The sequence below is a fragment of the Opisthocomus hoazin genome, chromosome 1 (assembly GCF_030867145.1).
Source record: "Opisthocomus hoazin isolate bOpiHoa1 chromosome 1, bOpiHoa1.hap1, whole genome shotgun sequence".
Lineage (NCBI taxonomy): Eukaryota > Metazoa > Chordata > Aves > Opisthocomiformes > Opisthocomidae > Opisthocomus > Opisthocomus hoazin.
Genome location: NC_134414.1, coordinates 140,711,051 through 140,723,510, shown reverse-complemented (window position 1 = coordinate 140,723,510; position 12,460 = coordinate 140,711,051). Strand labels below are relative to the sequence as shown.

The 12,460-nt window shown below is 48.3% G+C and overlaps 1 protein-coding gene across 1 annotated transcript; it reads left to right on the top strand.

Moving 5' to 3' along the window:
- The first annotated feature begins 3,292 nt into the window (after positions 1–3,292).
- LOC104327148 (solute carrier family 25 member 36) lies at positions 3,293–12,441 on the top strand. Its single transcript, XM_075438700.1, has 7 exons — positions 3,293–3,410; positions 8,568–8,744; positions 9,201–9,278; positions 9,609–9,709; positions 10,346–10,412; positions 10,612–10,895; positions 10,995–12,441. The coding sequence occupies exons 1-7, from the start codon at positions 3,370–3,372 to the stop codon at positions 11,192–11,194; spliced, it is 948 nt and encodes a 315-aa protein (XP_075294815.1). The 5' UTR covers positions 3,293–3,369; the 3' UTR covers positions 11,195–12,441.
- The last annotated feature ends 19 nt before the right edge of the window (positions 12,442–12,460 follow it).

The window sequence follows — 12,460 nt, the reverse complement described above, 5'->3', positions numbered from 1 at the left end:
AGGGTATTGGGGTATGTCCATGACACCAGCCTAAAACACCAGTCCAGCCTGGCCTACTGGTGCAGGACAGGGACTCTGAAGGACTGTTCTGTGAAAAAAAGTCATGGAATCATAGAATCATTAAGGTTCGAAAAGACCTCTAAGATCATAAAGTCCAACCGTCACCTCAACACCACCATGCCAGCTAAACCATGTCCCAAAGTACCACATCTACACGTTTTTTGAACCCCTCCAGTGATGATGACTCAACCACTTCCCTGGGCAGCCTGTTCCAATGCCTGACCACTCTTGCAGGAAAGAAATTTTTCCTAATATCCAATCTAAACTTCCCCTGGCACAAGTTGAGGCCATTTCCTCTTGTCCTATCGCTGGTTACCTGGGAGAAGAGACCAATGCCTGCCTCACTACAACCTTCTTTTCAGGTAGTTATAGACAGTTATAAGGTCTCCCCTCAGCCTCCTCTTCTCCAGACTGAACAACCTCAGCTCCCTCAGCCGCTCCTCAGAAGACTTGTGCTCTAGACCCTTCACCAGCTTCATTGCCCTTCTCTGGACATGCTCCAGCACCTCAATGTCCTTCTTGTAGTGAGGGGCCCAAAACTGAACACAGTATTCAAGATGAAAAGTCCCTTCTTCAGCCTAAGCAGCAAGAACAGGCCCCACAGGGTACACACCCAGGGTCATCACTGCTGCCTGCAGGAACAAGACGCACTAAAGAAAAATGTATCCTCTCTTCTTTTCTCTTCCCCTCTTTGTCTTCTCCTGGGGAGCCAGTTTCTTCTCCCTGGTTCTTGGCTGCCTTCAGACTCACCAAGACTCTTGCAAAGCAGCGTTCATCGTTGAGCCAGCTCCAACATTAAGCAATCCTTTGATCTCCTGAAAATGTCACAGTACCATCTGCACCAGTCTGAAGACGGCCTGCAGGAGGCCTTCAGAAAGCATCTTCCATGGCTCAGTCACAGTTTGCCGTTGCCTGGGAGTGGGGCATGGGTGCCCCTCCACCTGAAGGTACAGAAGGAGACCTTGCAGAGGGAGACTTTCTAGGTCTTAGACCCACAGCAAAGGAGGCAGAAGGAAAAGTCGGATGGCCCCATTTATCCCTTACAGTCCCGAAAGACTGTGATGCAGCTAAAGCAATTTTGGCAGCAAGAACTGACATATCAGAGGGCCTCAATAACTCTTGGAGAGCTGAGAAAAGCAAATTGTACAGTTCCTGAAAAGGCCATTCCAGGCTCTGCATCCTTCAGCCAGTCTGAGTTTGGTGGTAGCCAGTACTCTGCCAAAGGTCCTGGGCCTGACAAGGGATCAGTGACAAAATGGAGGTCTCTGTCTGGCTGTTCCCCATCCTAACTTTGTGGAATTATTTCTTTCCAAGTGCAGAACTTTGCACATACTTTTATTACATGGTGTTCTATTATTTCAGGCCATTTTTCCCATTGATCAAGATCATTTGAATACTAATTTTGTCTTGCAACTACATTGCAACCCCTCTCAGGTTAATGTTGTCTGCAAGTCTAATAGGCACACTTTCTAGTCCACTATATAAATCCCTGAAGAAACTATTAATGCCACGCTGAGAAAGATCTCTGCAGGACTCCTTCTTGATACTTTTCTCCACATGGACAGCATACCACTGAAAATCAATCTTAGAGTTTTCTAATCAGCATCAGACTCTCCTCACAGGGGTTTCAGTAGGTCCCGTCTCCCATGTCTGCTAGCTTGTTTTTCAGACTGTCAGATGCAACAGAATCAAAATCCTTACTGAAGTCAAAAGATATGACATGTGTTCTTACTTCCTTACCCACCAGGCCTGTTAGTCTACTGTGAAAGATTGATTTGACTAGATTTCTTTTTCTGACAAATGGAAAATGTGAGTTGTCTGCTTAATGTTTATTTGTTCCAGTATCACTGGGGGAGGCAGCAAAGTAAAGCTGACTGGCAGTAATTCCTCAGATCCCTTTTTGTTTTGAATATTTGACATTTTCCAGTCTTCTGAACCTCTCCATTCTCTACAGATGTCAAAGATAACTGCTGGTGGGCCTGACGTCGCTTCAGACAGTTCTCCAACCATCACTGGATGACAAATACATCACAGGATGAATTTCATTAAGCCTAACTGGTCTGGAAGCACTGGCTTTGCCTAAGCACTTAGAAATTACTTTTTACCCACTTGTCATGGGTGGTATTTAAGTGTTCACCTTTGCCACCAGAGCGAAGACAAGTGAAAAAATATTTGAAACTTCTTGGTATCGTTGGTGAATTTTCCTTTTCACTGACCAGAAGGCAAATCCTTTTACTGGTCTTCCCCTTCCTGCCTGTGTAGTGACAGGCACTACTGATGGGCTGATACTTCTTTTCTTCTCCATCCGTTGCTTTCCTCTTTGAAGTATCCCTGTACGCACTTGGAAGTCAGTTGCCATGTCTCCCTTGATTCCTTCTTCTCTAGGCTACACACTGCAATGTTTCCAGTCCTCCTCCTTGGGAGGCCAGGCGAGCGGTTCCCCTCTGTGGGTTCACTCGCCCACATTTGCCTGCTGTGTAGCAGCCTGGTACCCAGACTGAATGCTCAGCCCTGTGCCACTTGGTGCTGTGAGTGCTGGAGTCGCAGTAGTACCGAGTTGATCTGACAGCTTATTTCACCTGACCTACAGGCTATCCTTCGAGCCATACAAACTGATACGACGTGTGCCTTCTTGGCAACAGCATGATGTTGATGTTCTGCTTTTTTCTGGGGAAGATAATACTCTGTGAACTCTAACATCATCTGAAACTTTGAGTTTGCAAAAGCACCAGAGGATCTTTCAGCCCTGAATATCCCCTATCTTTGACACACCGATCCTTTGAACTTCAAAATCATGGGTCTAATTTGTTCTGACGTTTGTTTTGGCATTTTTCTCTCTGAAACATATTGGCCTGTTTTCATATAAAGACAAGTATCTCGTGGTCCCACTGAGCGAGGATGAGCCAATGACTGGGCTCCGCTCTCAGACCCACCATTTTCCCACGGTTTGACCTCACAGCAATTATTTTCCCTTCCCCGCCTCCGTTCCCCCACTCGCAAAAGAAAGACGAGGTATCTTTGCTTATTTTTTTCGTGAAGGAGCCTTGAGCGGCCGGGCAAAAGAAGTCCCCGCGGCAGGAGCGAGGCCTGGGCACAGGCCGCAGAACACCCGGGGGGAGGCCCGGTGCCCGAGGGCCGCAGGCTGGGGCCCGGGCCCCCAGGGGAGCGGGGGGGGGGGTCAGGAGCGGCAGCTGTGCAGGACCGCGGCCCGCCCCTCCCGCCGCCGCCGGGCCCGGCCGCGCGGCGTCCTCCCACGGCCGGCCGGGAGCCAAGGCGCGGGGCGCGGGCGGCGGCGCAGAGCTCCGGGCCATGCCGCAGCACAGCACCCTGCTCCACCTGCTCGCCGGAGGGTGAGTGGCACCGCCGGCCCCTGCCCCGGGGGAGCCCCAGGCCGCCCTGTGCGCGGGGCCTGGTCGGGCCCGCGGCCCGTCCTCCTTCCCCAGGTCGGCCCGGGCCCGCCGGCTTCGGCGCCCTCCCTCTCCCCGGAGGAGCTCCGCGCCCGTCCCCGGCTCCCGCCTGCTGCCAGGCCGGGGTCTTCCTGCGGCCGGAGCCCCGGCTCCTCCTCGCCGCGGCCTGTCGGCGGCCTGCGCGCCCCCGAGGAGCGAGGCCTGCGGCGGGGGCCCGCTCCCCGCGGGCGGCCCTCGGCGCTGCCAGGCCTGTTGGGCAGAGCGGGTGGCAGAGCACCCTTGTCGGGGGGGGGGGGGGGGGGGGGGGGGGGGGGGGGGCCGGCCCGCCGTCATCGTGCGGGTGAGATTCCTGCGTGGGTGAGGTTGCTGCGTGGCTTCTCCGGCTTCAAATAGGGCGGCTGATGCTGGCAGGTCGGGCATTCAGAGCGCGGGTCTCGGCGGTGCCTCCGAGGTTGCAGCGTGCCCTGCTCACTCCGCGTTGCACCCTTCCTCTCTTTAAGAAACGTTGGTCGTTTAAGCCTCGAAACAGCGAGCTTTAAGTGTGTGGTGTCCGAAAGCAGGAGATAATCTGGTCCTCCGGACTTTGCTGAGCGACTGCAGAAGTCCCTCGCGTAGACAGCCTGGTTCCCCTTTTCAAACCCCACCATCCTGCTACAGTCCCCATGACAGTGGGGTCCACAGTATGGCATGTGCACATCGTTTAATTGCTCTTAATTAGTAAATGTCCAGTTCTCTGCAGCTAATGTGGTTGTTGTGCTGTATCAATCTTTGCTTACATTTATTTGGCCTCCCTGTTCCCAGTGTTATCTCGTATACGTTATTCTCTTATTCATTTATCCTTTGAACTAAATAGTCCCTGCATCTTAGCCTTTCTTTTTTTTTCATATTTCTTAGCTTTCTTCGTAAGCTTTTCAGCATCCTCATTTTCCGTTTTGGTTCCTGAAAATCTATGAGAGTTTGTCTAGAGACAGGAGTCTTGCTAGTGGGAGCTTTGTCAGTCTTTATCCTGTCCTCACCCATTAAGTAATAATCCTTGAATTAACAGTTAGTTAAAACCCAAGAGATAAATAAGAAATTCAGATTATTGCTGCAGTATATAGTTAATATTATTGTTTTACCTAATGAAACAGATCTCATTGATGAAGGAACAGTTCTTCACTTTATCTTCTAGTAGAAGAACTGGGGACCATCAACTGAAACTTGTGAGAGGTTTGTTCAAAACGAATGCAAGAACATAGCTCTTAACACAGTGTGCAGTTAAACTACAGGACTCCAGGCCACAAGATATTAGAGGTTTAAAGCTTTTTATGTATCCAGAAAGCATTAGAAGATTAATGAAAAAGAGTGTGTTCAAGGCCATTAAATGCAGTGCAACATTTCTGGCCGAGGAAGTCCCTGAGCTGAAAATTGCGGGAAGACAGGAGGGTGTTCTGAAGAAGAATATTTCTCTTCCGTAGGTGATCTTTATTCGCCTGTGTCCTAGGCAGAATCCTGGTTTAACTGCAAATTTGTCTGACCTAGCATTGCTATTCTTAAATTAAAATCTTCAAGCTACTTCCATTTTTGGCTAGCCTAAGTAAGGGCTAAAATGTGAATTACCAGTAAACCTTGTGGCCTCTGAGCATGTTCTCATACCCTTTTCAGATCACTGAAAAAGTGTTAACAGTATTTTTGGATTTCTTTCCACTAATCCTCTTTTTCTGCAACCTCAAACTTTCCAGTTTTCCCTTTAAAAGGGAAAACTTTAAAAGGGAAAACTTGTGAAAGCAAGATCTAGAGGCAAATACTGTTTTCTGCAGTAAAATTACCTGCCTTCTTCAATAAGGTCTTTTTGCCACTGCTTTGCTCTGGGAGTACATGTTATACTGGTTGTCCACTGCTGCTCTTCATCATATTTTGCAGGAATTGCATTTGTTACTGCTTCTAGAGTAATGACTTCAGGGTTTTGGCTTTGTTAAACCAGTCCGTTAAAGCCCAGCATAAGGACCCTGGGTGACTGCTCAGTTCCGTGTGTTTTTTCACTATTTGCCAGCAGTTGCAGCTCTGCTCAGGATTTGCCACAGTGACAATATTTGTCACCTGTGAATCTTACCAATAGTAAAATGTTACCTCCTGTCTGTTGGTGGAAGAACTGAAAATTGTTAGGTCTAGTCTAGAAGTAATTTTCCTAGAGTCTTGCTGGACCATGGCTGTTTGATTCTCTACTGACAACTGGTTTCAGGGCAGGGGAAGAGTGGGGGTGGTGTTTTTTTTTTCTTCTTCTTTTTGAGATTTTATGGTCTCAATCCATTTAGCATCTGTGCTGTAGACAGAGTGCTAAGGCTCTAAATGTGGCCTTGGGAGATCTTGAACTCGCTTTTTGCAAAACTGAAGTATGTTACATCTTTGTAGTTGCTTTTGTGAATCAGCTGTTGTTTGATAAGTTCCATAAAAACAAAACAAATGTAGCCGCTATACCAACACCGATTAGTACAAAGTGTCTTTTAAGTCTAGTGATCTGATTCCGTAATTCTCTCCTGGCCTGAATCTCAGGTCATGTAACCATATAACTTTAGCAGCATAAATGATTACAAATACACTTTTTTTTTTTCCCCTGGTAGACATTAGAACTCTTCTAGGCTAGTACATCTACCCAGTCCTCCAAGGTTTCTTAAGCACTTAAATCTGTTGGTGTGAAGTCTCCTCAGTCAGGTCTGTTTAATATTCATGGCTATGGGTTTTTTGTGCCTGCTGATTTTAAAATGTTTGTTCCTACTAGATTTTGTTCAAATTTGCCTTCGTTATTATTGGGCTGAAAAATAGTTCATCTCTTTGTGATGAGAGTACATAATTTTCCATTTGTCCTGAAATAGAAGAATTTGGCGACCCACGACTTACATACATAGTGAGCAGCTGTACCATCCTGTAGTGCATTATAAGACATGATATTTGAGATTGCTTCTAGTTTTGAACAACTGGTGCACTGTATTTCCTTAGCTTTGTTTAGTCAGAGTTCTTTGTTCCCTGAAAAATCCTCCTTAGTCTCACCATTGAGCTGTAGTGGCTTGGAGCTTCCACTTCACCTTGGACTCTCTTACTGCTCATTAAATGACCACCACACTAAGAAGTAACAATTTCTTTAACCCTTATTATTGCTTTAAAAATTATTCTCTATTGTCTATACGTATTAGTAGCTGTACTGATACAGGAAACTTCTGCATATACTGGAGGCATGGGTTCAAATTCATATCCTGACCATGCTCAGGTAGGGGCTTCTATGAGACATTATGAAAACATTACATGAAGTTGTGCCTCCTATGCACCATTAGAAAAATCTTTAGAATAGCAAGCAACTGCTTCTCTATATGTTGTCCTGTTGTAGTGTTAGCTCAGCTTTTAGATAAGAAGTTGAAACTGCTCTATTCAGACTTCTTAGACATCTTGATCTGTCACCTCTGTAAATCTTCTGAACTGGAAACTACACTGCTAGCCAAGAAGACAGCAGGCCTGTATGTCTGGAATCTGTATCAGGCAAATTAGTAGAAACTGTGGTAAAGGACTGTTGGACCCCTGAATGAATATGGTCTATGTGGGAAGAATCAACATGGCTTGTAAAAGGAGGCCGTGCCTGATGCGACTCCTGGATCGCTGTGTAGGCCGTCTTGGTGTCCGTGCTTGATCAGCTTGTTCATACAGAGAACCTAAGCCAGGACATCTACTGCTTTGCTTTGTGCTGTCCTCTGAGCCCAGGCTAAGTTCTTTGGTCATGTTCCACCTGATCCCAGATGCCCACCGCTCATCGTATCTCCTGAGGGAAATTGCTGCTGGTCGGCTGCTCTGCAAGTCGTCACTGCTGCGCAGATCTGCAAAGGGCTTGGCAAAGCAGCGTGAGTCTAATGGAGTAGCATAAATAGTTACTAGTTCCTGGCATCTAGCTGCATAACCTTTTAGCTGCTAGATCTTAAACTCTTGGACTTCATTGCAATAGTTATCCAGGCCTCTTTTTTTTAATTCCCCACCCTGCCACCCCCAGCCTGCAGGCAATGATAAACGAAGCTCTAGGAACAAAGGCTGTGAGAGCAATGTATGTGTGCGCTGAGCTGTACAGCCTGCTTCGAAATAATTCTTCAGAACTCTAGCCATTTGCTGACCTGTACTTTCATACGTAATTCTGTTGATATACTTGATTCTTCCCTAATATCTTCTAGTTCTTTGCTTGGCTTGTCTTTCTTTGGAGCAGAGTGAGCCTTTTTTTAACCCTCCATCTCTGTGAAACAAAGCATGTTTGGCTGTAGCAGACATGAACATCTGTCTGTTTGTCAAAGCCTCTTCCTGGCTGTAGCTTTTGAGTCACGGCTGTTGCGTGCAAATTCATCTCAAAACAGTCTTTCAGGTACGGAGCATCCTCTAGAAAAACAGAGTTGTCAGTCAAAGGATCTGGAGGGGCAGAAGCTGAGAACCGAATGTGTGGCGGAAAGGGAAAAAGGGGATACGTGTCCTTTCAGCGTTACTGAGGTGCGACTAGGCTGACTGATGGTTCATGACTTCTGAAAATAGCTCTGTCTGCTGGAGGTCAGGGTCCTCTTTCATTAAGCAAGCCTGGCTGTTGGCAGAAAATACAGATCTTGCTTACAGGGCCTTGCGACTCTGGGGCTGAATGGGTTACGGGTTGAAGCCTCGGGCAGGCTGAGGGGTAGGAGAGTTTTGTGCCATCCCGCTGCAAGCCAGTGCTGCGCTGGGGAGGTGTGAGGCACGGTGCCTAGAGATCTCGGCAGAAGGCATTGCAGCAAGTTTGGGCAGCAGAAACGTTTACTCTGGGAAATTCTGAGCGCAAAGATCATCAGCGTTGAGCTGATGGACTGCTGAGTCCCCGTGGACTTGGGACTGTTTGTCTGAAATACCAAGTGAGGTTTCCGAGTGAAGCTGCCAGCACATTTCCCAGCCTAAGCCGTTATTATGTTAATCAATGTCAGAGCAGGAGGTCATGTGTGACGCAGGCTGGGGGACCTAGCCTCCTCTCCTAGAGGGGAGTGGCTGTGGACGAGCAGGGTCAGAATTATTGCCCTGTTCCTGCACAGGGGTCATTCTTAGATGAGCTGTTATGCCCTTGTTGTGCCCTAGATGTGGTGGCACAGCTGGAGCCATCCTGACCTGTCCCCTGGAAGTGGTGAAGACGCGCCTACAGTCATCCCAACTGACACTGCGGCCTCTGTGCATCTCGGAGATCCAGCTGCCAGGGATGAGTGTGAGGCTGATGAACCCCACGTCACCCTCTCCTGGTGTCCTCAAGTTGCTGAGGTGAGTAGGATAGGGCAGTGTACGTGTTAGCACCAGGGAGGTGAAGGTTTGGCCATCAGGTGGAGAGAGCTGGGAGGCGAGAGAGGGGTGGAAGTAGCATTTAAGCTGAGACCCTGGAAACCCAAGTGCATCAGGAAGTTTCGTCAGAGCACAGGTGCGTCTGCTTCTCACAGTTGATCTGCGCTTTGAACTGCAAGGCAGCTTTTTGGACGGCGAGAAATTTCTCAGCTAGTGGTTTGATCAGACGTAGAGTGATGGTGTCAGCAAGAATAGAAAGAAATGACTGAAGGAGAGAAGTGGTTGGAGAGAAAGTGAGAGTAGGGCAGAAGAAGGGTAACACAGGCGGTGAGAAGAGGATGCTACTAGAAGTACTGAAGAATGAAGGAGGAGGAGGAGCAGCAGGAGAACCCCCGGCTTAGTTATTCTGCTGATTTCTTTGTTTGTTTCCTTCTGTAGGGCCATCCTTGAGAAGGAAGGCATGCGATCTCTGTTCCGGGGTCTGGGTCCAAACCTTGTTGGGGTTGCTCCTTCCCGGTGAGTACTGCTCCCTGAGGAGAGCTCATGCTGTACACTTCTTAAAGGACCTCTCTTTCTATCTAGGACAGCTGTTGTTTCACATTCTGTAAGCAGCCTGGGCCCTGTGCCCGTTGTGCCACAGGACCCCTTCACACAGACACTTTTTGGACCTTCTGATCACAGTTGTAAGACAAGATGATAACTGTGGACCTAGTATAGATGGTATCTGATGTCACATTAGACAAACGTGTGCTGGGAGTAAGAAAAGTTGGAGTGAGACCCCACAGCAGTGCTGTCCCTGTTCCTTGTAGGTGAGCTGTAACCTCTCCTGTATTTCTTTCCAACCAGGGCTATATATTTTGCTGCCTATTCTGGTGTTAAGGAGAGGCTCAATGCTGTTCTTGTACCGGAGTCCAAGAAAGTACACATGCTGTCAGCAGCCTGTGCAGGTGAGCCTCTTCTGTCTCAAATCAGAGCCAAGGGGTCCTTCTGTCTGTAAGTGCAAACAGGTTTCATCCCCATTGCTGCTCTCATCAGTCCTGCTCTCTCTTACGAAGTTTTCTCCCTCTCCACATGGAGCAGTGAGTTCCTTAGGCAACCATACGGTTTTCTCACTCTTCGTTCTTGTTAGGCTCATCTCTTCAAGTCATGAATCTAGTCTTTACCCCTTCAGCTGCTATCAGGAAAAGAGCTCCATACAGCTGAAAGAGGGAAAAGGCACCATGCAATTTAGACCACTCACAGAATAATTTCTCTTAACACATCCCAGTTCTCTAACAAAATCTTTCACTCTGGCAAGTTTAGCCTGTTGTTTCCTGCCTCTTTGTAACACCAGGGCCTGTAGTAGGGTTGTGTTGGAGGCAGAGGTGCGAATTACCACCAGACAAAGGCTGAAATGGGGTAGGAGGAGAATCAAATAGTCTGCCCCAAATGTCTCCTCTCCCATGGGAGCACAAGGTCATTCTCAAATTGCAGATGTCTGCAGTTTGCCAAGCAGAATTCAGAAAGCTGACAGATCAGCACCTCCTCACGAACCATCAGCGTGCTCCTGGTGTTCACGGCTGTCTCCCTCTTCTGTTCTCCAGGCATTACCTCTTCCACACTCACCAACCCTATCTGGTTAGTGAAAACCAGGATGCAGCTGGAAGCCAGGTAAGGCAGGGTAGCAATGCAGAGCCACTCCGTGTCGAGTCGGGACTCATTTGGGGATGGGATTGGGTAGGGGTCTGTGACCTGCCGTCAGAACATAGGTCTTCAAAGCATGCTGGGGAAGAGTCATACGGTTGTGTTCACAACAGCATTTTAGGTCGGTGGAGCAGTACGCTGTCCTAACCCTCCCTCCTCTTCACAGGGCGAAGGGCGAGATGGCCAGCAACGCTCTCCAGTGTGCCGTGCATGTGTACCGCACTGAAGGCCTTCGCGGATTTTACCGTGGTATCACTGCCTCCTATGTTGGAGTCTCGGAGACCATCATACACTTTGTCATCTATGAAGCACTGAAACAGCAGCTGAGAAACAGCCATCATTCCCTTTCCCCACCACTCACACTTTCACCAAACAGCCATGATTTCTTTGGACTAATGGGAGCTGCTGCTGTCTCCAAAACATGTGCTTCATGCATTGCATATCCACATGGTGAGTGGGTCCGCTCTGCTTGATTCCTTGCCCCTCGATGGGAGATGGCGTGCCTGTAGGATCAATCTGCTAATATTGCTTCCCTCTTTGTCTCTCCAGAGGTCATTCGGACGCGGTTGCGAGAAGAAGGGTCACGATACCGTTCCTTTATACAGACATTGCAGCTTGTGGTCCGTGAAGAGGGACCCTTGGCTTTATACCGAGGGCTTCTGGCTCACTTGATCCGCCAGATCCCGAACACAGCTATCATGATGGCTACCTATGAACTCATCGTACATTTGGCCTCTTCCACCTTATAAGCATGCTGTAGCACCTGGCTGAGGCTGCTGCAGAGATACGGGGACCTCACAGTCCTGAGACTTGGTCTTTTTCCATGCTCTGAGAGGTGGTGCTTTTCATCACATATCAGAACTGGGTCAGGCATAGAATTCTCAGGACGTAAGACTATTTTGTGCCAAATTTTTGGCTCCAGTGTGCACGGTGTAGCCTTTCTTCTGTCTGGAGACTTGAGTTATTCCAGTGCTTCAGGATGTCAGGGCGCTGGTTTGACGGTGCCTGCTGTAAGCTCCCTGTATGAAACAAGGGCGTGGAACTTACTAAGAAGGAGACAAAGGAGAAAGCCTTAGAGTATCTTAGACAGCCTCAGCATGTTCCCTGCTCTTGGACCCAGTAACAACCAAACGTGGACACAGTTGGACGTGAAGATAGGCTAGAGCTGAGGCATCTTAGAGAGCTGCAGCAAGCAGAGATCTTGTGCTGAGACCTTTCATGCCCTCACAGGGGCTCTTCCACTCTCACCTACTGTGCTACCTCCCTGCCCCTAGGGAAGATTTCGCAGCCTTGGCTGCCAGCAGATGTCCTGTTGCAGAATCTTCCTTCGGGTCCTTAACGTCGCAGCCATTGCCCTGAGAAGTGACAGGCAGCCAACAGCCACTTTTTTTCTTGCAGGGGTTGAATAATCAGACCAAGTAGATCAAGGGAAGAAGCGCAACCAGCTGTGAAGCACTACCCTAACAACTCACGCTACTGGGCTCATAGCCACGTTTTGTCCGTATCTGTTGTTTCCATCCCCTCCATTCCCGACAGAAAGAGTGCACCTACTTCCCGAAGAAGTGCTGGGGCTGTTCTGCTACAAGCTGGAATCCTTAGTGTGAAAAATACTCTTCTGTGCTGGTAAAGAAAGTGGATCAGGTGAAAAGATGGATGAAGCTGAGGATTTGGCCTGTTTCTGTTGATGATACACTAAGCGTATGGAAAAAGCCTTATTTTTTTTTCTGTAATCAAGAATTCAGATTGCTGCAGGTGTTACGCTTGCCTGTGACAGGATGGGCTGCCTTCTGTTCCTCTGTGGGTTCCTAGCCCCCTGTCCCAGGGAAGGCTACATTGTGTTTACAAAGAGTAGTTTGACTGGGAAAGGCGGGAGAGTGTGGTGAGGAGGGATTTGTTTTTTCTTGTTCCAATACACACACTAAAAAATGTAACCCTTCCCCGAACTAAGGCAGTAATTTCAGTAAATACATGCTCTGAACAATCTCCGGTCTCATATTAGAGGCTACATTGACTGT

Bases quoted from the DNA above. Each gene is read 5' to 3' on its own strand.
- LOC104327148 (XM_075438700.1), top strand. From the start codon at position 3,370: ATGCCGCAGCACAGCACCCTGCTCCACCTGCTCGCCGGAGG. The intron at 9,279-9,608 runs GTGAGTACTGCT...CTTTCCAACCAG, and splicing joins GTTGGGGTTGCTCCTTCCCG to GGCTATATATTTTGCTGCCT. The intron at 10,896-10,994 runs GTGAGTGGGTCC...TTGTCTCTCCAG, and splicing joins ATGCATTGCATATCCACATG to AGGTCATTCGGACGCGGTTG.